Source organism: Suillus clintonianus, assembly GCF_016758775.1.
Source record: "Suillus clintonianus strain FC179 chromosome Unknown DEU56scaffold_22, whole genome shotgun sequence".
NCBI lineage: Eukaryota > Fungi > Basidiomycota > Agaricomycetes > Boletales > Suillaceae > Suillus > Suillus clintonianus.
This window is the reverse complement of record NW_024539246.1, coordinates 97,254-118,214: the sequence shown is the minus strand read 5'-3', so window position 1 is coordinate 118,214 and position 20,961 is coordinate 97,254. Positions and strand designations below refer to the sequence as shown.

The 20,961-nt window shown below is 49.5% G+C and overlaps 12 protein-coding genes across 12 annotated transcripts; 5 read left to right on the top strand and 7 right to left on the bottom strand.

The window, feature by feature from the left end:
* Window positions 1-422: 422 nt before the first annotated feature.
* On the bottom strand, window positions 423-1,148 carry DEU56DRAFT_939119 (uncharacterized protein; the record flags this gene model as incomplete). Its single annotated transcript, XM_041358864.1, has 1 exon — window positions 423-1,148. A coding segment is annotated over one exon (726 nt), but the record flags the coding sequence as incomplete, so codon positions are not given.
* A 914-nt stretch (window positions 1,149-2,062) lies between these two features.
* DEU56DRAFT_792787 (uncharacterized protein) lies at window positions 2,063-3,825 on the top strand. Its single transcript, XM_041352726.1, has 15 exons — window positions 2,063-2,244; window positions 2,310-2,319; window positions 2,368-2,387; window positions 2,438-2,470; window positions 2,526-2,622; window positions 2,680-2,708; window positions 2,777-2,807; window positions 2,869-2,901; window positions 2,953-3,029; window positions 3,082-3,136; window positions 3,194-3,292; window positions 3,358-3,468; window positions 3,526-3,569; window positions 3,626-3,651; window positions 3,711-3,825. The coding sequence occupies exons 1-15, from the start codon at window positions 2,185-2,187 to the stop codon at window positions 3,799-3,801; spliced, it is 816 nt and encodes a 271-aa protein (XP_041210295.1). The 5' UTR covers window positions 2,063-2,184; the 3' UTR covers window positions 3,802-3,825.
* A 613-nt stretch (window positions 3,826-4,438) lies between these two features.
* On the bottom strand, window positions 4,439-5,814 carry DEU56DRAFT_792773 (uncharacterized protein). The gene is made up of 6 exons (XM_041352725.1): window positions 5,681-5,814; window positions 5,622-5,628; window positions 5,438-5,563; window positions 5,288-5,388; window positions 4,779-5,239; window positions 4,439-4,727 (listed from the first exon to the last, which is right to left on the bottom strand). Exons 3-6 carry the CDS (start codon window positions 5,523-5,525, stop codon window positions 4,475-4,477), a joined length of 903 nt encoding a protein of 300 aa, XP_041210294.1. The 5' UTR covers window positions 5,526-5,563; window positions 5,622-5,628; window positions 5,681-5,814; the 3' UTR covers window positions 4,439-4,474.
* Window positions 5,815-7,376: 1,562 nt separating this feature from the next.
* Window positions 7,377-8,057, top strand: DEU56DRAFT_792761 (uncharacterized protein). Its single transcript, XM_041352724.1, has one exon. The coding sequence runs from the start codon at window positions 7,429-7,431 to the stop codon at window positions 7,645-7,647; it is 219 nt and encodes a 72-aa protein (XP_041210293.1). The 5' UTR covers window positions 7,377-7,428; the 3' UTR covers window positions 7,648-8,057.
* A 435-nt stretch (window positions 8,058-8,492) lies between these two features.
* Window positions 8,493-9,867, bottom strand: DEU56DRAFT_251741 (uncharacterized protein). Its single transcript, XM_041345300.1, has 2 exons — window positions 9,787-9,867; window positions 8,493-9,715 (listed from the first exon to the last, which is right to left on the bottom strand). The coding sequence occupies exon 2, from the start codon at window positions 9,530-9,532 to the stop codon at window positions 8,501-8,503; it is 1,032 nt and encodes a 343-aa protein (XP_041210292.1). The 5' UTR covers window positions 9,533-9,715; window positions 9,787-9,867; the 3' UTR covers window positions 8,493-8,500.
* A 208-nt stretch (window positions 9,868-10,075) lies between these two features.
* On the bottom strand, window positions 10,076-11,370 carry DEU56DRAFT_792748 (SDHD, membrane anchor subunit of succinate dehydrogenase). Its single transcript, XM_041352723.1, has 6 exons — window positions 11,139-11,370; window positions 11,044-11,085; window positions 10,887-10,989; window positions 10,787-10,811; window positions 10,595-10,727; window positions 10,076-10,543 (listed from the first exon to the last, which is right to left on the bottom strand). Exons 1-6 carry the CDS (start codon window positions 11,224-11,226, stop codon window positions 10,506-10,508), a joined length of 429 nt encoding a protein of 142 aa, XP_041210291.1. The 5' UTR covers window positions 11,227-11,370; the 3' UTR covers window positions 10,076-10,505.
* Window positions 11,371-11,685: 315 nt separating this feature from the next.
* On the bottom strand, window positions 11,686-12,406 carry DEU56DRAFT_792745 (uncharacterized protein). The gene has a single exon (XM_041352722.1). It carries the CDS (start codon window positions 12,274-12,276, stop codon window positions 12,082-12,084), a length of 195 nt encoding a protein of 64 aa, XP_041210290.1. The 5' UTR covers window positions 12,277-12,406; the 3' UTR covers window positions 11,686-12,081.
* Window positions 12,407-12,494: 88 nt separating this feature from the next.
* DEU56DRAFT_251652 (uncharacterized protein) lies at window positions 12,495-13,184 on the bottom strand. The gene has a single exon (XM_041345299.1). The coding sequence runs from the start codon at window positions 12,896-12,898 to the stop codon at window positions 12,569-12,571; it is 330 nt and encodes a 109-aa protein (XP_041210289.1). The 5' UTR covers window positions 12,899-13,184; the 3' UTR covers window positions 12,495-12,568.
* On the top strand, window positions 13,171-14,028 carry DEU56DRAFT_754563 (uncharacterized protein; the record flags this gene model as incomplete). Its single annotated transcript, XM_041349830.1, has 3 exons — window positions 13,171-13,269; window positions 13,364-13,641; window positions 13,818-14,028. The coding sequence occupies 3 exons, from the start codon at window positions 13,171-13,173 to the stop codon at window positions 14,026-14,028; spliced, it is 588 nt and encodes a 195-aa protein (XP_041210288.1).
* Window positions 14,029-14,208: 180 nt separating this feature from the next.
* On the bottom strand, window positions 14,209-16,385 carry DEU56DRAFT_900305 (uncharacterized protein). The gene is made up of 6 exons (XM_041356513.1): window positions 16,266-16,385; window positions 16,158-16,210; window positions 15,941-16,049; window positions 15,226-15,873; window positions 14,408-15,172; window positions 14,209-14,343 (listed from the first exon to the last, which is right to left on the bottom strand). The coding sequence occupies exons 1-6, from the start codon at window positions 16,338-16,340 to the stop codon at window positions 14,308-14,310; spliced, it is 1,686 nt and encodes a 561-aa protein (XP_041210287.1). The 5' UTR covers window positions 16,341-16,385; the 3' UTR covers window positions 14,209-14,307.
* A 568-nt stretch (window positions 16,386-16,953) lies between these two features.
* Window positions 16,954-18,161, top strand: DEU56DRAFT_696274 (uncharacterized protein; the record flags this gene model as incomplete). The annotated part of the gene is made up of 2 exons (XM_041347225.1): window positions 16,954-16,999; window positions 17,590-18,161. Coding segments are annotated over 2 exons (618 nt in total), but the record flags the coding sequence as incomplete, so codon positions are not given.
* Window positions 18,162-18,828: 667 nt separating this feature from the next.
* Window positions 18,829-19,083, top strand: DEU56DRAFT_733255 (uncharacterized protein; the record flags this gene model as incomplete). Its single annotated transcript, XM_041348324.1, has 1 exon — window positions 18,829-19,083. A coding segment is annotated over one exon (255 nt), but the record flags the coding sequence as incomplete, so codon positions are not given.
* Window positions 19,084-20,961: the final 1,878 nt, after the last annotated feature.

Genomic DNA, 20,961 nt, shown 5'->3' with positions numbered 1-20,961 from the left:
CCTGTGTTAGCGTTCCCTTTTCCAGTGATGATTATCGAATTGGGGCCTGTGGGAGTAAACGATCGGGTTCCTCTTTGATTAACGTGATGTGGGGCTCCTCTCATATGGTGCGTTCCTCTGGCTGGTCGTCTGGGTTCGAAGGGGATGTTGGTTTGGCGTAGGTTGGGGCGTGGAGGGTCCGCCGGGGGTGAGGGAGATGGTTTGTGATAGGGAGTAGGCTTCGGAGGCAACATTACCTGTGTCCATAGATTGTCAGTAGGGAAAAACGGCATAGAGTTTTCAGGGTGCTTAGCGTCAATCCCTGCGCATTTCGATTCGAATTCGGGGCAGTTTCTGTTCCAGCTTGCGTGTTCGTGTGAGTCGCAACTGACGCAGTAAAATGTTCGGTATGCGTTGCATTCATTGGTTCTGTGGTTTTTTCCGCAGGTGCCACAGGTGTCCCGTGGAGCTTGACAGTCTCTGGCTATGTGTCCCCATAGTTGACAGCGTACGCAGCGAACTGGCTCCCTTTTATCTTTACGTGGGTGGAGTTTCTCCTGTCCTATGTAAATGCCGTCTCTTAAGACGTTATTAGCCGAATGGGGGTCAGTAAAATGAAAGATGGCATGGGCTACACGCTGCGTTGGTGCTCGTCGTTGACGTGGTTTAATCCAATTTGCGGACTCTACTGCGCCCATTGACATACTATTTTCCACTTCGATTGTGCGTAGCCAGTCTGGTTCGTCCAGGTTGGCGGTGATGGGTAGAAAGGGTACTATAACTGAGAAGCGTCTTTCTTTGATGGTCGCTGGTATACCAATGGCATCGATAATTCTGAGTCTGTTGACCGGGTTTCTGATCCATTTTGCTGCCTCCGTGGTGGTTAGTTCGATGATGAGTCCTCCGTTGCGTAGACGAGTCGTGGCTTTGATCTGGATGTCTGGTGTGTCTTCTGTTTCGGTTGCTGTGATGGCCTTCTTAATTTCGGATGCTATTTCTGCTGATGTTATCTCGGGTGCGAATAATACTTTGCCTGGGGTCGGGTCGAATAGGATTTGTTTGTCCCTCGTTGCTGCTCTAGCGATTGCTGCTGAGACTGTTCCTGGGGTCTGAGTGCTTTGTTGAACTATTGCGCTGTATGTTTTCGGGAGTTCTGCTTGAGGGCTGGATGTCCGGTCCGCGTTGCTGATGAGATCCTGGGAAATCTGTTTGATGCTTGATTGCGTGGCGCTGATAGACGGGGTCAGTGATTCTATTGCTTTTTTAACATCGGTTATACTGTTCATAACCGCGTCGGCTGTCTGTTCGGCACGAGTGGCTGCTGCCATTGCCGATGGGTTTTCATTGGCATGTTTTGAGTTTACTTCAAGGGCGTTGTTGAGTTTCGCTAAATCGTCGATGTTTGATTTGAGAGACTCTGAGGCAGTGAGGATCGTGGCAATTTGAGGTGAGATAGCTGCGATGACGTGGGTTGACAAGGATGTTGTGAGGTCTGCGATGATTTGAGTCGATATTAAGGTTGAGAACGATTCGCTGATTTGATGGGTGGGTGATTCTGTTGGTGCTCCGCTGAGAAGGGCATCTTCTAGTAAGATTGCTACCGCTCGTAGTCCTTCGATCACGATGCGTGGTATACCTGTATATTGAGTGATGTGCAGAATGGTAAGAATTAGACTCTCGTTTGATATGGGTTCGCCGGATTGGCAAAATGGGGACTTCTCTAGGAATATGATACTGCTTTCTTTATCTTTTACATCGTATTCTTGATGCAAGATTTCATCTTTCGGTATTAAAAGGGATACCGTGTTTCGATGAGAAGCTCTGGTTCTATTGGTGGGAGTGGGGGCTCGGCTGGTTAAGTTTCCTCCCGTTTGCGTTGGTCGCGCTCTCCCTGAGGCCATTTCGTTGCTAGCAACTATAATGCAGACCTTCTAGGTTGGTCTGTCTGGTATTTGAAATGAGAAGCTTTGACGTCTGGGACGTCTAGAGCGCTGGTGAGCGCAGTGCTGGGAGCCGAAGTTTTCCGGGGTCCTAGCTGGGTGCCACTTGGTAACGGACCAAGAAGCGATAGTAGAATGTCCTAAAACCATCATACGTTCCATGAACTTCCATTAAAAAGAACTTGATGGGGCCTGATCTCTGGCTCATTAATAAGGACAAGAGGGTGCATCCATGATGTGAAATCCGTTTTCACCTCTCGAAGTAATGCAGACGGAGTATTCGGCAGACGACATCACAGCGGCTAGTGGTCTGCAGGTCTTATCGGTGCGTCGATTTCTTGTCAATACGAGGACCAGATAACAACAGATAAACTTACCATGTGCCACCAGTACCTATGCGGTGTGTAACAATTGAACTACTTCTTCCTTTTCTAACGTGACAGCTCAGTGTCGATGGCTACACTCTGGGTAGGCGTATCCCGATCTATTCCTGTCCGCTGTTAATTTCGCTCATCCAGATCTATGATTATGTTTGTTCACTTCACGGAGAGGTGATGCACTTGTTCCGTGGTCTACCTCGCTCCTGGTATTGATAACTGTTCAAAGTGGGCATTCCTGCTTCAGTCGCGCTGGAGCAAGGCAAAATGCCTTTATATCCTTGCACGAAATGTTCCCTTTGTCATCCTCACCATCGACCTATATCGTGCGTTCAGCTCCATCACACATTCTCTCGTTAATTAGTTGACATGTCGTGCTTCAGTGTACTTCACCCCGAACGAGAATCCCGATGTATGTGAACGTGCAGTGGACTTACCCACCCTGCTGACTCGGAATGATGCTTACTGCATGACTACCAGAAATGCCTAATGTTGATCAGCATTTACTCATGTACGTATACGGTACACGCTGCATGCACGTCCTTGCTGAGCGCTGCCCTTTCCCCTCGCAGGTTTCAGCTGCATATCAGTCTTTTGCTCCGAATGTATTCCCCCTTCCTCCGTGACATGCACTTGCTTCTTATTCGATTTTCCAGATATTTTTGTCCTTAGAACATACGCGCTCTGGAACAACAATAAGTATGTTCTGGCAGCCACAATATGTACCTCTATTGTGAGTTCCACGCCCTCAACACACCCAAGCTCATGGCTGATGAACCAGTCAGGCTTTCTTAGTGGCATCCATTTACATTGCTTTCACCACTGTTGACGCCTCTCAAGGTTCATGCTCTCACCTTCCCCTACTACTGTTCGTACATATTCACTCTCATTTTACAGTTATGACCAGCACGATCCCAGGCATCACAGGATGTTACCGGATCTCACGCAGTTTCAAACTCTCCACGCCGTTTCTTCTCTTATTTGTGTTTGAACTGGGTATGTCGCCGGGAAATGAGAGCATACATATACTAAAGGCGCACGCTGACCGACGCTCTCCTTAGGACTAATCTCCCTCACATTCATACGTGCCATGCAGAGCTGGCGGGCGGTCAACAGTCGTGTGTACACCGTCCTGGTGAAGCACAATATATTCTATTATGCATGCGGTTTGTGTAAGTCAGGACATAAATATATTTCTGTGCCCATCATGATAGCTTTTGTTCTGAAAGTTCTCGCGGCCGTGAACGTCCTCATGCCAACACTGTTTTCCCAAGTGCGTGTATCCCCAATACCCTCTATGATGGAGTTATTGATGTTCTGCACACACAGTACGCATACCACTCCGTCTTTGAAGAGTATGTGCCTCCAAATTCTACTGCGAATTCCTACTGACAACACCCCCGAAACTATGTAGCTTCCAGTTCTTTATCCTTGCTATCCTAGCCACGCGCATGCACCTCCATCTCTGGCATGTTGGTCAGGTCCAGGATACAGTTGATATATAGGACTGCATGTTCTGTCGCAGGCGTGTGCGTTTGGATGGCCTTCGTTAGTTCATTCAATATTTATGAGTGTCGAGTTTCCACTGTGAGCGACAGCGGACGGGTGTATAACAATCAGGATTCAGGATTGGCTTTCAAAATGGATGGTGCTAGAGCCAAACTTGAAGCACTGTCTGACTCAATGAGTACCATCGGCACCCCCAGAATTCGGCGGTCACGCAAATGTTTTTTGCAAGTTCACAGTGGTAGGTGCGCGTTTGCACCATAACACCGTTCGAGTCGAGAACATTACCTAGACAGAACGGAAAACCTGCGAAGTGAGAATCAAGGGAGTCGTGACCCCCTCTTGTGCATGAGGAATCAACTGCACCAGGAGCTACTGCGTCATTCTCGCCTTCTTACCCATTTCCTGCGTATGCAGAAAATACAGCCAGTAGAAGATGAGCCTTTTCGACCTTGACCACCCTACTGGATCTTATTCGATCCCCACATCGTTTATTATGAAGAATTCCACCATCATATGCACGCGTCGGGAACGCGAACAGCGCTGCCACCACACCCGAATGACGCAGGTAACCTTACCATTCCCGATGGGTGCTAGTCCCCGTGCGCCCCAGCCAGACACTATTACTGATATGTTCCCTGGCATGGTTCGAAATTTCTTGGTCATTTGACATCATTGCGCACTACCGTACTGGATGATGAAGTTCTTTCTAGGACTAGGTTTCAATGGAATATCCTCGCCTGCGATGACACCATTGCTCCCGTTGACCATGGTATCCTCTTCCTCGTCATCGAAGTTCATATCTTCACGCGCCCAGCGCAAGAGCATGGTTTCACCAACGCGAAAGCGATTTGGTTTCAGGCGTGACCTGAGCAGCCCCCGCAATCGGGCATAGAACAACCTCGTTCCAATGATCAAGACAGAACTTGGAGTGTATCGTTCAGTCTTATAAATAGTCAGTAGCACTGACACGCACCTAGTCATAAATAGAATAATTGATAGCGACCAAGAGTTGCGATCAGTTGGTGGAATCAACTCCTGTTCACTATCTTGTTCGTCGGAAGGATTCTCCTCTGGGCGTCCGTCCTCCGGCTTCTCCTCATTACCTTCGTTCTCATTATCATCGTTCTCGTTTCCCTCGTCACCATGTATATCGACGTTATGACCTACGCCTTCATCTTTGGGTCGAACGTTGTCCGTCTCGCTCGCTCGATTCTCGAAAATATTGCTGTTCGTATCGGTGGTCCCATCCCTTTTCCACTGGACCTTGCCCTTGAACCGCCCTTCCTCTTCTTGCAGGAGCTCATACCGTTTCGGTCGACCATTATCTGAAAGTACTATCTTCCTGGACTCCACAAGCTCTTGATCGCATGCATGAAGTGATTCCCAAGTAAAGCGGTGAGTGCACCCAATAACATGTACGGAGTCAAGCTCCTGCTAAGTACGTTCTGCATATGGTCAAAAAGATGAACTGAACACACTCACGTCCAGGTGCCTTTCAGGCAAGAATACAAAGTTTATCAAGACACCCCCGACGTTGGCCAAAAAGTGACTTTCAGGAAAATTAACACTCGCAGAATTAGCTGCTATACAATCTGTTAATCGTGCTTATGAGAGGATTGATAACCTGCTCACGAGATTGGATATTATGTTGAATGACTATTTGTCGGCCGGCGTCTGAATTATGGCTGGGCCATCGGCCGGAAATTGGGGTGTCAGACATCGTCTGCAGGTGTGCTGCGCTGGTTGGGAATTTCTCCTCTTTAAAAAACAAACTCATACTCAGCACTAAAACTTATTAAATGAGCACCACACTCACCATTCCACTGCGAAGTTCATTAGCAATGGCACATTGACTTCAAGCGCATCATAACTCACCGAGTACGCGCCTAGATCAATGATGTAAGGTGGTGTCAAAGTATCATCTTCCACGATCTTGGCTACATCGTGCACAAGTGCACACAGTTGATGCTGAATCGTGCTTAAATCGAAAGCGCATGTCTCAGGAGGCACCTCAACGAGCAACGGTTCCGAGCGTTGTATAACAGGAGCCGCCGAAACAAATGACGCAAAAACAACCGATAGCAAGGCTCTGCGAGTGCGAGAAATCATGGTGGAAGCCCAAGGTGTAGCACCTTCCCAAGTGCGTCCTTCGATAGCTATATCTTATGGGTGTATGGAATATTAATAGCTCCACAGGAGTCCACGAGCCACACAATAGAAGAAGTTCTCCAAAGTAGGTCCGAAGGCGGAAGCCGCAAGTCTGCCTCATCTAGCATTATGGGCGGAACTGTTGGGGGGGTTTCGTTGCCAGGTTCTACACAGGATCTGGCAAGTCTTACGAAATTGTTCAAGCAGGCTGCAAGGACCGTCCGTTTCAGACAAGGGTTGACTTTCGATGTTACATAATTTTGGCTCGTGATAAGTAAGCCGGCACGGCTCCCAACATGGTTTGACATCAACATCTACAAATATCTCCTCCATGTTCCGCTTCTCGAACACATCCAACTCCGTACAGCATCTTTCGGGCCGGCGGGCAGGTTGTCGACGTCATCACTTTGCGCTGTAAGTAGCTCGAATCATAACATGTTTCCAGAATCCAGATCAATGCATCAGCGCTACATCACGAAATGAATTCCAGGCTCAATTTGCCACATCAACGGGCCAGGCCTGCGAATTGGGACTGTGACATCGATGAAAGGCCCTACGAGTCTTGCTGGCAATTGACTTCTGATATGAAGCTTTGTGGCCATGGATGAGCGGGCGCGAATTTGCAAAAACAACGATGGGAGACCTCGGGGGGTTTGTTCGTGCAACGATGGGCGTACTCTTATCTTGCCCGAGTACTCAGGTAAGCACTATGCTGTGTGCGCGTACTTCATCGATTGTGAATATCCTATAAATGCCCAGGCAATCGACACGATTCTGTTGAAATTATGAGCACCATTTTTATTAGTTCGAGTAATGCAAATGTTGACGGCGGTGGTGGATGTGGACGGAATGTACCGTGGGTGATGGAAAATTAGAAATCCAACTCAAGTTGCCCAGGCTGCGAGAGCGCTTGCGCTGCTGGTACCGCTTCGGTAGTGTCATCGGGTGTTTTGTTTGGTAGCAGCATCCCCGTGGTTTCGGTGCCACTTATGGTTGCTGCGAATGCTGGTAAATTTCTTGTCTTTTGTTTGGTGTGATATTATGATGTTAATGTTGTCCATTTACAGGTGGTGCAAAGTATGGTGCTTGGGGTGCAGATGGGAGGATGTGCACGGCGAGGGTGTGGGTGCCATTCTGGAACAAGCAGTATTCGGTTAGGATGATTAATGGGAGGTGTGTTTTGTGGGATGATCATGACAATAAATTGGTTTGATAGCTATATCTATATGTCCTACTCGATCACACATTTGTTTTCATTTGATCGCTAGTCTTTGTATTAGTAAGTAGTTCCTGAGATGTGTATGCATACGGTCAATTGCAAGTCGTCGATGTACTGTACTGATATCGCGTGATGCAAACCGTGACAATGACTGGCGTTACATAGGCCCGGATCAGCTTCAATTTGAACAGGTTCCAACTCGCGACCAAGTCGCTTCCTAGTGACGGTCCCAAAACATCTTTCCAGCTATGGTCATATGGCCTTGAATGTCCTTTTACGACTGTGCCTTACATTGAAGTATATTCAGGCTTACTATGATCTGCGAGGCACGGGACAGGCAAAATTTGGACAAAGGATGTTCTTTGGGTCTCCAATAGTGAAATTTCCGGCCGAACATCAAAGGGAGCTTCTGAAGGCCTTTAATACTATAGCCTCGAGGTCAACGCACGACTTCCTCATTTCCCCAGAGCTCTAACGTTTCTTTCCCATTACCAGGACAATCGATTCCAGCTCTGTTTGTATTTTAGCGTAAGTACTCGTACTCGTACTCGTCCTCACCCTGCATTGAATCTGCTCCCACATCGCATTGCTCTACCCTCCAACAAAAGATGCCTGACGTAACACTAATCAATGACCTTGACCAAGACATACACATTGCTTTCTTGGTAGGCGTCCCTGCTAATTGGAAAAGTACCTCAAACCCGGAGAACGCTGGAGAACGCACCTGGCGAGTCTCCCGCTTCACTTCGAAGCGCGTAGTGTGCAGAGTCACGAGTTCAGCCATAACGAGTCCTGGGAGATGTTTGCAACCATCGGAGGCGCTTGCGCTGCTGGTACTGCTTCAGTAGTATCAGCAGGTGCTTTACTTGCTGGCGACATGATTGCAGGCATCCCCGTGGTTTCGGTACCGCGCCAACCGACAGAGAGGAACCTACTTTAACATCATTGAGTTTCGTCTCCCGAACCTCGCCTTCGAGGAAGCCAATTCGAACACAGCTCATACAAGCTCATATCTGAACTATCGGGGGTGGGTTTGATGAACAACCGCGTGCCTTTTCAAGTGCACGAGCAACACTGATAGATGGTGAACAAAGCAAACAATTGAACACCGGTTCGATTCCATGCGGGATCAATAAATTTTAGTATTTACACTGAAGCCAGAACTTCATCGTAGAAGTCGGATGATGAGACTCGCTATACAAAGTAGCGGTAATTTCAGGAGGATGCGTTTACTATGTATGTACATAAAGAATGTCCATAGGGTGCCGAGAAGTGGATATATGTACAAATTCATAATACCAACCATATCATAACGCCCCAAGTCCACTTTACAACATGCTTGCCCAAACTTTCTGCCGCCAATCATGACCAAGCCAGCAGATGCCAGAAGGGAGCACAACGCCAAAAGGGAGCACCTTTAAATGAACACCATCTGATCGAATAATCTCCTCTCCGAAACTTCTCTGATCCAACGCCTTTATTTTCTTCATAAACTCGGGAATGTCGCGGCGGTCCCTTAGCAGGGATGCAGGCAATGTCAACAGATCGACGTGCACGTTGATTTCATGTGTGTTCCGCAGCTTGATGCGAGCGCCGGCTTTGATAGCAATCAAGTACGGCAGTGAGACAATTTGAAGGTTTTTGAAAGAAGCCCATGGAGTGACCTCCATCCACGGCACCATGCAGTAGGATGGTGCGTTCGACCAGAGGAGGGATGTGGTGGTTGAGAGGTGAGAGATTGACCCAAGGAATGCAGATCCCTGGGGAGTGTCCGTGAGGCACCCCCACCGTGCGCCGCTGATGGGGGTCTCACGCGACAGGATCAGGGTTTTGGTGTTCCAGGGAAGTGGGAAATGTTCGTTGTTGGCATGTGTGGCTGCACGGGACTTCCATGCATGTTCCAGACATCCTTCAAGAAGGCCCATACTTGTCCAGTCAAGGGCAATGGATGGTGCAGCGAGTAGCACCGGAGAGAGGAGGCTGATGGAAAGCGGACGCTCAATCAAGTTAAAGGCCCATGGGTTGTGGCACTGGGATCCGATCCAGATCTTGTGCACATGGGGAATGTAGTCGAAACGGAGGTGGTTTGCTTTCTCCGCGTACATTTTTTGCATATGTAGAGCATGCACGAACACTTTCACTGTGACATAGTCCTCAAGCAGTACGGTATGGAGGAGTTCTGGAAGTACCGCCCGCCTGACAGCTCTGGAGAAATGACAGAGGGCGCGTGCATTAGAATATGGACTTTTAGAGTCATATGGAGCAGTCTGATCAAAGGTGGGTTCCACGTAATATCTGAGGATGATGAGGACAAGCTCAACTGGGAGGTAAGTAAATGGAAATGTGGTAATAGGCTTCATGACGTGCAAGTAAGATGCGAAGCTGGTTTGAAGGAACCCTGCCTTTAATACTTGCCTCGTGAATTGTGGACCGGTCGGAGCGTAAACAAGGGCCACCGGCTACACAAGGCCACAATCACCACATCACATGATCCATTACTGAGTTGATGTATTCCTGGGCAAATTCCACTGTCCTTGAGCAATCTGAAAATCAAACACTCAGTAACGCAGCCTTGGTGGCCGCCGGCTCGAACGCCAATAACCTCAATACCTACGTTTTTTTTCCCCCGACCGATCCACGCATACCCACCACCCCCCATCCAAAGTCACATGGAAAGTCCCTCACCCGTTCCTCGAACTACGCTTTCTCCTTGCGCGACAGAGGTTGTCATCCATGCACACGAAACGACGTAAGTGAGAGCACACCTTCGAATTTCATAGTATCCAGCTCCTCATCATCCTGATCATCGCATTTAGTATTGTGAAGAGCAAACTCATTTGGTGTCCCGTCAATAACGGGAAGTCAAGAACGTGTCTTTCATGTCGTATTATGAGCAAATTGGGAAAAACTGCACCTGAGGTCGCCATATAGCACCCTCCGCCAGCTCAGGCCTTCGACATATGTGTCTACCCATGGTTCGGAGGGCGTACAGCTATTCCAAGAAGTCAACAGCTAGAAATGCGGCGGGCCAAATTTCGCGAGGGAACTTCGAGTCACGACCGAACATCAATGGCGGTTATTGGCAGTGCCGGAGGATAAGTATTGCGGAGGAAGATGCATACTGACCATCTCTCTTCTGACAACCACTGTTCAAGCGCGGCGAGCTTGATGGTTTGAACTTGCGTCTTAACGGCGAAGGCTGGTCACCAGTTAAATATTGTGAATATCTACTACTCTCAACATCTTTTAGTGTTCTTCGTCGTCTACTGAGCACCGGTGGTAAACGATAAACGATTTTTATTGGTATTTTGTAACGCGGAGTCTTACATAATCTTATGCTGTCCAGACCTTCGCAATCAACTCCGTCAAACCTATAGGAAATAAGTCAGGTGAGGAAAGATGACAAGGGAGATTCATCGCACCAATGTCATTTGTGTTGAACTGATAAACGCCAACGAGCACGCCAACCGTGGCTGATCTCAGTGTCCAGGTCATGACAGGTCCAAGGATGGGAAATTTGCGCGGGTGCACATAGTCCACAATCATCGAGTCAAACTAGCATGAATAAGCCGACGTTAGATCCTCACAGAGTGCCACCCCCAGCGGTCACTGACCCCAAGATGAGAGTGCATCACCAAGCTGAGACCAAGCAGTCCGTCGAGGACGGGGGTAACATGATCCAGAGGTCGCAAAAGCGGCCGCCGTCATGGGAACAAGGGAGGCTGCAAGAAGGCGCTCAAATGCCAGTGATACGACCCATGCGTTCTTGATGGAGGGGGGAACTCCGTAGGGTCATTGACGGTGCCCTTTATGATAGCTGTCGAGCGCAAAATGAGTTTGTCTGGTACGAAACAGGGTTTATAAAACGCACGTCCGCCTGGTACATACTGCGTAGTCGAGCTTGCCGCTCTCACTTTCAAACGCAGGTAAGCTTGATCCACGCCTGAGGAATATGAAAGGTTCTACCTTGCAACGCAGATCGCAGGATATTACGTCCAGTTGCAGAAGCAAAGGTTCTGGGCAGCGTTGAGTGAAGGAGCATGGACGAAGCCATTGTCGCTGGTGGTGTCAAACCCTGAGGAAAGTAGTGCGAGAAAAGTCGTGTGCACAGTGCGGGGCGCGCGGATGAGCGATGAGATAAAGCCGCTAGCCAATCACCTGATTCCGGTTATATCCGAGCGTGTTCAACGGCGGGAATTTCGTTCTTCTGCGAAGGTAATACAAGGTGTACATGTGTCTTCATGAATTCGGTTTGTGCATGGGGATGGCCAGGGCGTCCAGAGTTGCTCTGAACCCTGGTCAGTAACCATTGCATCAAGCAAACCTTGGCCAGGGTGTCCAGAGTTGCTCTGAACCCTGTGCCGCTCAGTAACTCAGTCAGATGCGGCACCTTACTCTTTAACACTCATCCTATTTTGCTACCTCTCGTCTCTACTAAAGGTACTTTCATGCTCTTGCGCTCTTGTCTTCTGTGCGCTCATGGCCTGTTCAGATACTAGAAATGCCTGCTGCTACTGCTACCGCTTCTACTATTCCTTCTTCCGCCTCTCTCAAGGGCCCTGTTGACGGTCAAGTTGACGTGGCCGCCCTATTTGTCGTTGACAAAGCTACCCGTGATGCAGCCGCATGCCAGGGCGCATCACGCAGCTCTCCAACGCAGCCAACAACCCCACAAACCAGTTCTAGCACTACGTCTCTCCCGCACCCCAACAATCAACATCCAAAGGTTCATTTCCTTCTCTCGTCCATTCCCTACTCAACTGAACAATGCGCCAGCTTACCTGAAAAATGTTCACACTTGGTCAACGACCAATCCGAACAAGACTACCCGTGCTCGACATCGCACTGCAAAGACTGCTGCTCCACCAGTCCCACAACCGATCGTCGCCGCGCCCAAGGACACAAGCACTCAGATACACACCTCTTCCAAGCTGTTCACGGTGAGACCGTGATCCTTCATGACCGGCCTCACCTGCGCGGCCAGTGCCCGCATAAGTTGCCGAGCGTCGTCCTCGAGGGTGGCATCGATCATAGGCAGGACGGAAACAAAGTTAACGTGCGGATTCGGGTTAGCTTCACGCTCGTTTATGCGGACGTGAACCATGATGTGCTAACAGTGCCCAAGCGGCAAAGAGTACTTGGTAATAATGAAATGAATGGACATCAAAAGAAGGCGCTACTTACTTATAAGGTACATAGTCGAGAGCAGAACTTAAATACTTTGTCACGGTTCGAATTCACGTCATGACCACCATGACCTCACCCAGGTCACCACATTCTCTATTGGCCCACCTTCATTGACTTTTGGCTCCGTCGTGCTCTGCTGCTCTTCCTTGCGAAACTCTTGCTGTAGCTCCACACGAACAGCAGCAAGTCTATCCAGTTCACGGACGCTGTCAAGGCGCTCCATTTCCTGAGCTCTGGCATTGTCCTCCTCCAGGCGACGTAACCGTTGTTCCTTCTGTTCCTGTTCGACGGCCAGTTTTTCCCTCTCTTTTCTCTCCATCTCCAGCTGTTCCTTGCTCGCGGTGCTTCTCTTCCATTGCGCTGATCCGAGCCTCGAGCCTCTCCTTCGCGGCTTTGAACTCTGCCTCCAGCCGGTCCTTTTCGCCCTGCAACTTCAGAATTTGGTAGTGCTTACTCCGAATCTCCTCTTTAAGTTCCTCCTTCGTTTCGAGGTCCTTATCTCGGATCGCTGCCTCCATATCTTTGCGCAACTGAACCATTACTTCTTCGTGGCGCTCTCGCTGCTCGTTCAGAACTCGTGTTAGCTCAGACCCTGCAGAAGTCTGTGCGATATTCTTGTGCTCGTTCACGAGCTCCTTTTGAATGAGGAGCGTCGCAGGTTGGTTATGAATCAGGTATCGTAGGACGCGGTGCGTCGATTCGCGCGTGCCACCCCCACAACCAGTCGCACCCGCACCAGTAGCTCCTCAGCTTCCCCTTAACCCACCCCGTCACCCACTACCCGTAGTCTCCCAAGCTCTCCACTCCACATATGCCTCCCGCCTACGCACAGGAACGACTCTCCTCGTCCAACCCATACTCACACAGCCCTCTGCAGCAGCAGCCGGAAACACGCGAGCCTCCACCCGCCGTGGAGGCATGATCAACTACGCCGAACCAGGCTCAGGCGACGAGTTCCCAGATCCTGGTGCTATCGAATCTGACGACTCAGATTTTATGGTTAGTGGGGGCACGAGGACGACGTTGAGGACGCGGCGAATGGGAACTGGGATGTCGGCAAGAAGGACGTTATTGAATGGGGCGTGATTGGTGGGGACAAGGAAGCTGAGGGGATGAAAGACAAGACGGGGCTGGGTATGGGTTGGGGAAGGACGAAGGGACCAAAGGTGCTACAAAGCGTATGGAGAGAATGGACGGAAGCAGAAGAATTTAGAACAAGGTTCGAGGTCCTCACGGCAGAAGAAGTAGAGAGGCGAGAAGTGGAAAAGGAGAGAGCCAGCAGGTACGTGGTATCGCCAACATGCTATCTGTCCAATCACACTAAGGTGGATCTGATCACAGACGGTTGCGTCGCGAGACATCGAAATTCCAAACGACGAGAACGAGACGACGGTAATCTGTATTGGGATAATTATAAGTTGCTTCGAGGAGTAGCTCGCCTCGTCCCACATCACCTAGACTCCCAGCTCTTATCAAGGCGCTCATAAATCCTGTCGAGGAGGTGCCCAATACCATTCAACTTCTCTCGGCTACCACATTCGTTTCCGAAGTAGACTCTGCTACGAGGGCGAAGACCTGTGCAACTGCCAATCACTTGGATGTTGTCAACGTTGCATGGCTCGAGAACTACCTCGTCAGCCTGAAGACCTGTACCTCCATCATCGTCTGACACGACTCTAGCTTCCTCAAAAACACAATCACTGTCCACCTTAACCGCTTCTCAGTCAAAAAATACTGCGGTAACCTTGAGGCTTTCGTCAAGTTCGTTCCTGAGGCGAAGTCTTACTATGCTCTTGAGGCTGCTGAGGACTACAAGTTCAAGCTCCCAGACCCACCTTTGCTCGAGTGTGTCAAGACCAAGGAGAAGAGTTTACTCAATATGCGCGAGGTCAGCTTCCAGTACCCCATGTCATGTCTAATTTGCGTAAATTGCAATGTGATATATGGACTACATGAAAAAAATCTTGGCCTGTAATTTCCGCTCCTAATATATTCAGTGAGATGTGATTAACTTCATGAGCTGTATGTATGGCTTCAAATACACTCACAGACTTCATTTTCAGTTCCGTAATCACCACCACCACCTCCTCGTTCACTGCGATACTCCAAGGGGAGCCATCGAAAACCTGATCATGGACCACCTCCACGAAAGGGAGGTATGTCCTTACTTGCATGTCCTGCTGGAGACCCATTGATGACGTAGGTTTGCGGACTACTTTGCCGATTCCACGCGCCACGGCTGAGGGATTGAAGTCCATCATATGCAGCCGGAACGGTGAATCACTTCGACCTGCGACGGGAACTGCCCGTATAACACGAGATCCTCCCACTCCAAGAGTGCGCGCTGGCAACACTTGCGAGTTGAACATATCTTCAGAGAAGTAACGAGAATTCTGTGGACCCCATGATGACCATGGAACTGATCGTCCATCTTCTGATGCCACATCAAACCATGCCGGAGGGATGTCCATGAAACATATTCGGGCGGATATGATGATAGCCGACGAAGGAGGGCCAAACACCATGTATATAACTTGATCTGCAGGGTGCGTTGTCCAAATCCAATGGTTATCTGGTGCCGCCAGGTGCGCATGACTTCCAGTATTATGAAAAACCAATGAGTGAAAAAAGCCGCCCAACATTTGATGATAGTGGATGGGCAGCATAAATCTTGCCTGAAGCTGTGGTGCGATCGATAGGTCCTCGATGTTGTATAGCTCTATAGTATTATCTGACGAGAGGACTAGAAGCTTCTCCTTGGTAAGAAAACGAAAGTCATGCAACTGATTGCCGTTGCCGATGGCACAGATGTCCTGTTCAATGCCCAAATCAGATCTTTCGATGGAAGATGAAAGTAGACACCTACGTCAGCTTGATTACATTGATACCAACTTAGGACATGCAGCGACCAGTACAGGTCCCCATTTTCATCACGCCCAAAAAAATAGACTGCGAGGCGGTCTCCGAGGACAGACACAGAAATCTTGACTGTCTGAGATTCCCTGAAGGCAGCTCTACTAGTGACTATATGGGATCCATGGGCCAAAGGATGTTCCTCCCCCGTGGATATCATGCGGGAAAGTATTTGGCACTTAAAGGTGTGCGAGTCGACATTGACCGGAAGTTTAATGGTGATCTCGAGGTCTTGCAGCTCATCTATGTACCTGAATGTGTGAGGAGCTTGATTCATCACGAGATGACCGCTAGTCGTCGTGATGGTCTTGATATTCACTGCGTGGGACAAAGCATCCACACGCGCGGACCGCGTAGAAAATAAGATTTGTTTATGAGAAATCGAGACGAAATCGAGCAAAGTGGTGTCACACGGTGCTGTCGCATCATCGAGCTGGAAAGAATTCCACGTGTTTGCCTTGTTTCTGAGGATACGCAAGCACTCTGCTGAGGAGACGGTAGGTGACCGTGGATGTACCTCAATCAACCTTTGAGCACCGAGTTCGATGGTGTACTGTAGCTCGGCAGAGGATTTGACCGTGTTGTACACCTTTTGGCAAGTCTATAACGGAGTGGGTCAGTGCATTAGTCCGGAAAATCACAAACAGTACTATGAAGATATGACTCACTGATGCGCAGCGCATAATGTCATTACCTGAAAGAAAACTGAGGATATAGCAGCGCAACTCCTCTGGGATATCTTCAAAGGTAGCCCTTCCAAGCTGATAGGGCATTCTTCTGCAACAAATGGTATTCTCTTGGTCAGACAGAGGGGTATCGGAAAACAAGCGATGTGATGGCACAGGTAGAATGGGAGGGAACATGGGAGGGACCGAAAATACTGACCTCCTACCCGAATGACTATGTGGATCGCCATGCACATGAGATTTGCGTTGAGCCTAAACAACAAAAGAGGATGAGAAGTTTGCGGTCAGAAGATGTATAATAACTTACTTTTTTTCTATCACGCAGCTCTTCTGCGCAACTCAACAATGAGTTGACAATATTATTGATGAACTTGTGGAGCATAGTGACATGAATAAGTTGAGAGCAATAGAAAAGTTACTGGTTACCAGCTCAGTTGTAGGGGAACATACATATGGGGATTCCGACATGACATCGTCGGGGCACAGCCACAGGGGGCTTGACTAAGCACCAGCATAGTCAACAAAAGAGGGCCTCGGTATCCAACTGACTACAAGTTAGTACAACACACGAAACGACCTACGACAAACCGACTCCGGGCTACGATCAGTCCACAATTCAATATTGTATCCTCTATAATGCCAACTACATGTCTGCTTCCACAGATATTCCATTCAACCCAACCCGCTACCACCGAATCTGGGATCTTCCTCTGGTTTCAGAGTACTATACGACCCCAAACATTTTGCAAAGCAGAAGAGGGCGATTATATGCCTAGTCAGTTCTCGCTCAATATATCCAGCTCTGCAGGCAAGGTTGGCGGGTATTCTAAGTTAGCCGAGGCACGAGGCTAACGTAGAATTTAGTCTACGTGTGAATTAGTGATGTGACGCTTAACTCTCTTTGTCCTCATCCACGTCAGATACAGATAAACGTAGACGACGGCGACTCTACAACTCTCGTTTTCTGCTTACTATTTAAAATATATTCTAATCCTATGTTAGACAATCCCAACAACGCCATAAGACCCGACTTCAGTGCTAGTGCTGCCGAAGTCCGGTTCGGTCCGGTTCTTTGGCAAAAATTTCCGAACGCCGAACCGAACGCTAGGTTCAGGTTCAGCTGTTGGTCGAACTCTGGACCAAACGCCTCTGAACGCGTTTGGGAGGTCCGGTTCGCGTTCGAACCGGGTTCGACTGCAATATTGAGGTGTTGCGTCGACGATGCCCACCACGTCCACCAAACCATTCCCAACACCATGCGCAAACGCCCAGTGCACGTCAGCAACTGCTGACGTGGCTCAGACAAGCACGGACGATGGACGAGAGCAGGAGGAGGGAAGCAAACGAGCAGGAAAACCAGGGAGAGAGACGAGCAGGAAGAAGGAAGAAGCTAGTTGAGTTCACGCGGAAACATCCCTACAAGGTTCTTTGCAAGCTTACCTAGGAAGTACTGCAAAATGACGGTCGCCTGTGCTAGCCCAGTGTCATGCGTTCCATCCTCAAACATTGTGAACGTCTAGACCATGCTCTCGCGCACGTACGTGATGAAGCTTATTCTCGACTTACTCTCAAACTTGTATCACAAGCGCTGTGGCTAATTGTCTTAGTTTGTTTTCAATTACAACTGGCAGCGGGAGAACACGCGAATGCCAGAGCTCGCCTCATTGACAAAGGCATTGCAGACGATGCCTTAGCAGCAGAAGCATTAGACACAATCTGGACCTTGAACAACGAAGCTGCCAAGGACGCCTGGGCAGAACAGGAAGAAGACGAACAGAGACAAGCACAAGATGCTCGTTGTCGCGCTGCCGAATTAGACCAAGAACGCCAGTGCGTTCTCGAAGACGAGTTGACTGCAGCACGCAAAGAAGAGCTCAAAAAGAACAAAGCCAAGTTCGTTCCAGTCTCGAACGCCAAAATCCCCACTATCCCTGTCGTCATTCCCTCCAGTTATGCAGTCAGGAAACTCAAGGCAGGGGAGTACTGCGAATTGTACTACTTCACCAACAGAGGTCTGAACGAAGCCAAGAAAAACCTCCTCTCAACGGAACCTCAAGGCATGATCTTACTCCCAAGAGAAGACGGCCAGCAAAGGTGGGTGAACGCTGACGAAACCCGCGACTCCAAGACAATTATCACCAAGGATGAAAATCTCTCCTGGGAAGACTTCAACGAAGCCGCCCCACACATAATTGTAGCCATGAAGCAACAAGAGTGGCCCGAAGACCGCATCAACATGCACATTAGCTTCTGGACAGCTCTTCAAAACCATTGCTGGCGTCACGCCAGTGATATATTGAAACAACGAGCTCTTCTCCTCTACCAGAGTCAACAGCGCAGAATGTGGCACATCACCGCTGGCGGCCCGCATGGCTGGTCCATAGCGGAACTCAACCACGAACTCATCCTGGAAGCACGAGAAGAAATATTCAACCTGGATCGTGATAAAACCTTAGCGGCGCTCAAGCAGGTCAGTATTTCTGCGACCAACGAGTTCCTCTCCAGATTACTAACTCACTTCCTCGTTTCCTTTTCTCCACACCCACACTCGCATCGTGCGCATCTTCATATCTTGCCAAAACCGCCGTTCGACAACACGCTCGTTCGGCAACCAACCCCAAACCCCCGACCAACACGTGTCATGCTGGCCACCGCATGTCGCACCTTACCACCCCCTCCTTTTCCTCACGCCATCACACGCCCCTCTACCCCACACCTTCAAGGCCATCCCCGTGGCTAACCAAAGCTCGGGATCGCGCTCTTTTAGCGGGCAGAAGAGAACATTATCGCCCAGCGTGGATGCTGGAGAACAGAGGAAAAAGGCTCGTTCCTTTCGTGAACCGCACAACGCACCAACCACGCTCCCTTGCTGCGCCGTTTGCCTCGGGCGTAACCCACATCGCACAGTCGAATGCTCAGCATCCCGAACATGGGACAATCTCTTCGAGGTCTTCTCCGAACGCATCAAGAAAGCCCTGTGGGCCAAAGATGGCCGCCAATTGTGCACAGCTTGGCAGCGAGAAGAGAGTTGTAGCATGTCACACCCTAGCTATAAACACCTGTGCTCAGGGTGCGGCTCCACAGAACATGGAGCCCAGCGCTGCACTCGCGCACAGAAGGCATAAGCCGCTTACCCCCTACATCGTCGAAGCTTGGGAACGAGCTCTTCTCGAAGCCCAAGCACTTGTTCGTTTTGCAAAAATCACAGAAGGTCTTCGCGCAGGATTTATTTTAGATTTCCCAGTAATAACACATGTACAAACCCCCCCGAATCGAGACTCTATTGTCGAATATAACGCCGAGTTTAAGTCCGTCATCCAGAAAGAAATCCAGAAAAATAGATACATAGGTCCCTTTAATGCCGAAGTTCTCGAATCCCTCATAGGACCGTTTCAATCTTCGCCGCTGTCCATTCTACCTAAGCCTGGCAAGCCAGGAAAATACAGACTAGTGCAAAACTTCTCCTTCCCTCATTCCCCTACCCAAACCCACCCTAATTCGTCCATCAACTCGTTCATAGACTCCAACCGCTTCCCCACAACGTGGGGTAAATTCGCAATTATCTACCTTTTAATATCGAGACTTCCGGAAGGCTCAGAAGTTGCGACACGAGATGTTTCAGAAGCTTACAGAACGCTGCCACTCCACCCGTCTCAATGGCCAGCTGGCATCGTGCGAGTATCGGACTCAGAATTCTGCATAGATACCTGTATGGCATTCGGAGCTGCTCCGTCAGCAGGGGTCTATGGTCACATGGCGGACGCAGGGGCTGAAATATTTAGGCACCGAGGCATTGGTCCATTAGATAAGTGGGTGGATGATCACCTTTTCATCCGCATTCTGCTAGAATTTCTACCGCTTTATAATCGCCAACGTCGCATCTGGCACGAAGCCTTAGTAATAAAAGGCATGCAACAAACTGGGAGCCGATTGTGGTTCGGAGGCCACGTTTTCGATGACGGATCACGCGAGGAATTCAACGAGGATTGCGCATGGCCGCTAAAAGACTTATCAGGAGTCTCTCCCAGATCTAGCCACGATAAGCTCTTCGGCTACTGCATGGAGGACATCGACCGGGTATCTGGCGACTTAGGAATAGTCTGGGAGAAAGGGAAAGACCAACCGTTCGCGTCGTCAACGGTATGCATAGGTTTCTTCTGGGACGTAAAGAATCGCACCGTCTCGCTCAGCGCCCCCAAAGTAAGCAAATACTTACTAGCCATCCATGAATGGCGTCGTCGCGACGTTCACGTTCTGCAGGATGTACGTAAATTGTACGGCAAACTTCTGCATATGTGTGAAGTAGTGAAACGAGGCCGCGCATACCTAACATCCCTAGAACGCATGTTAGCGTTATGCTCCAAAAAACCCTACCTCCCACATCGCCCCATCAAGGAAATCGAGATCGATCTCTTATGGTGGTCCAAACTCCTACAAAACGACGGTGCCACCAGACCAATCCTCCCACCACTAACTTACTCCAACCCTCTTGCCTTCTCCGACGCGAGCTCAACCATAGGGATTGCCATAGTAATAGGTCAACGCTGGAGAGCTTGGAGGCTCATCCCAGGTTGGCAAACGCTAAATGGTCGACGGGACATCGCCTGGGCAGAGGCAGTTGGTTTTGAACTTCTCGTTCGATCCTTGTCTTCTCACACAGGATTCGGCAGCGCACTCACAGTTTACGGAGACAACGTCGGAGTGGTCGAGGGATGGTGGAGAGGCAGAAGTCGCAGCATCGAAGTTAACAACATCTTTAGACGCATACACGAACACATCTGCCACATTCCCAGACACTTTGCAATCCAGACTGCTTACGTCCCCAGCGAACACAATCCTGCCGACGGTCTATCACGAGGAATCTATCCTCCCACCGAACTTCTACTCCCTACCATCGATATTCCCCCCGCCATTCAGCGCTTCATCGTCGATGCCACTCTTCCCCCCACCCCTGCCGAACTTGAACTTCTGCGCCACGGGAAATACCCCCCTGCTGCAGCAAA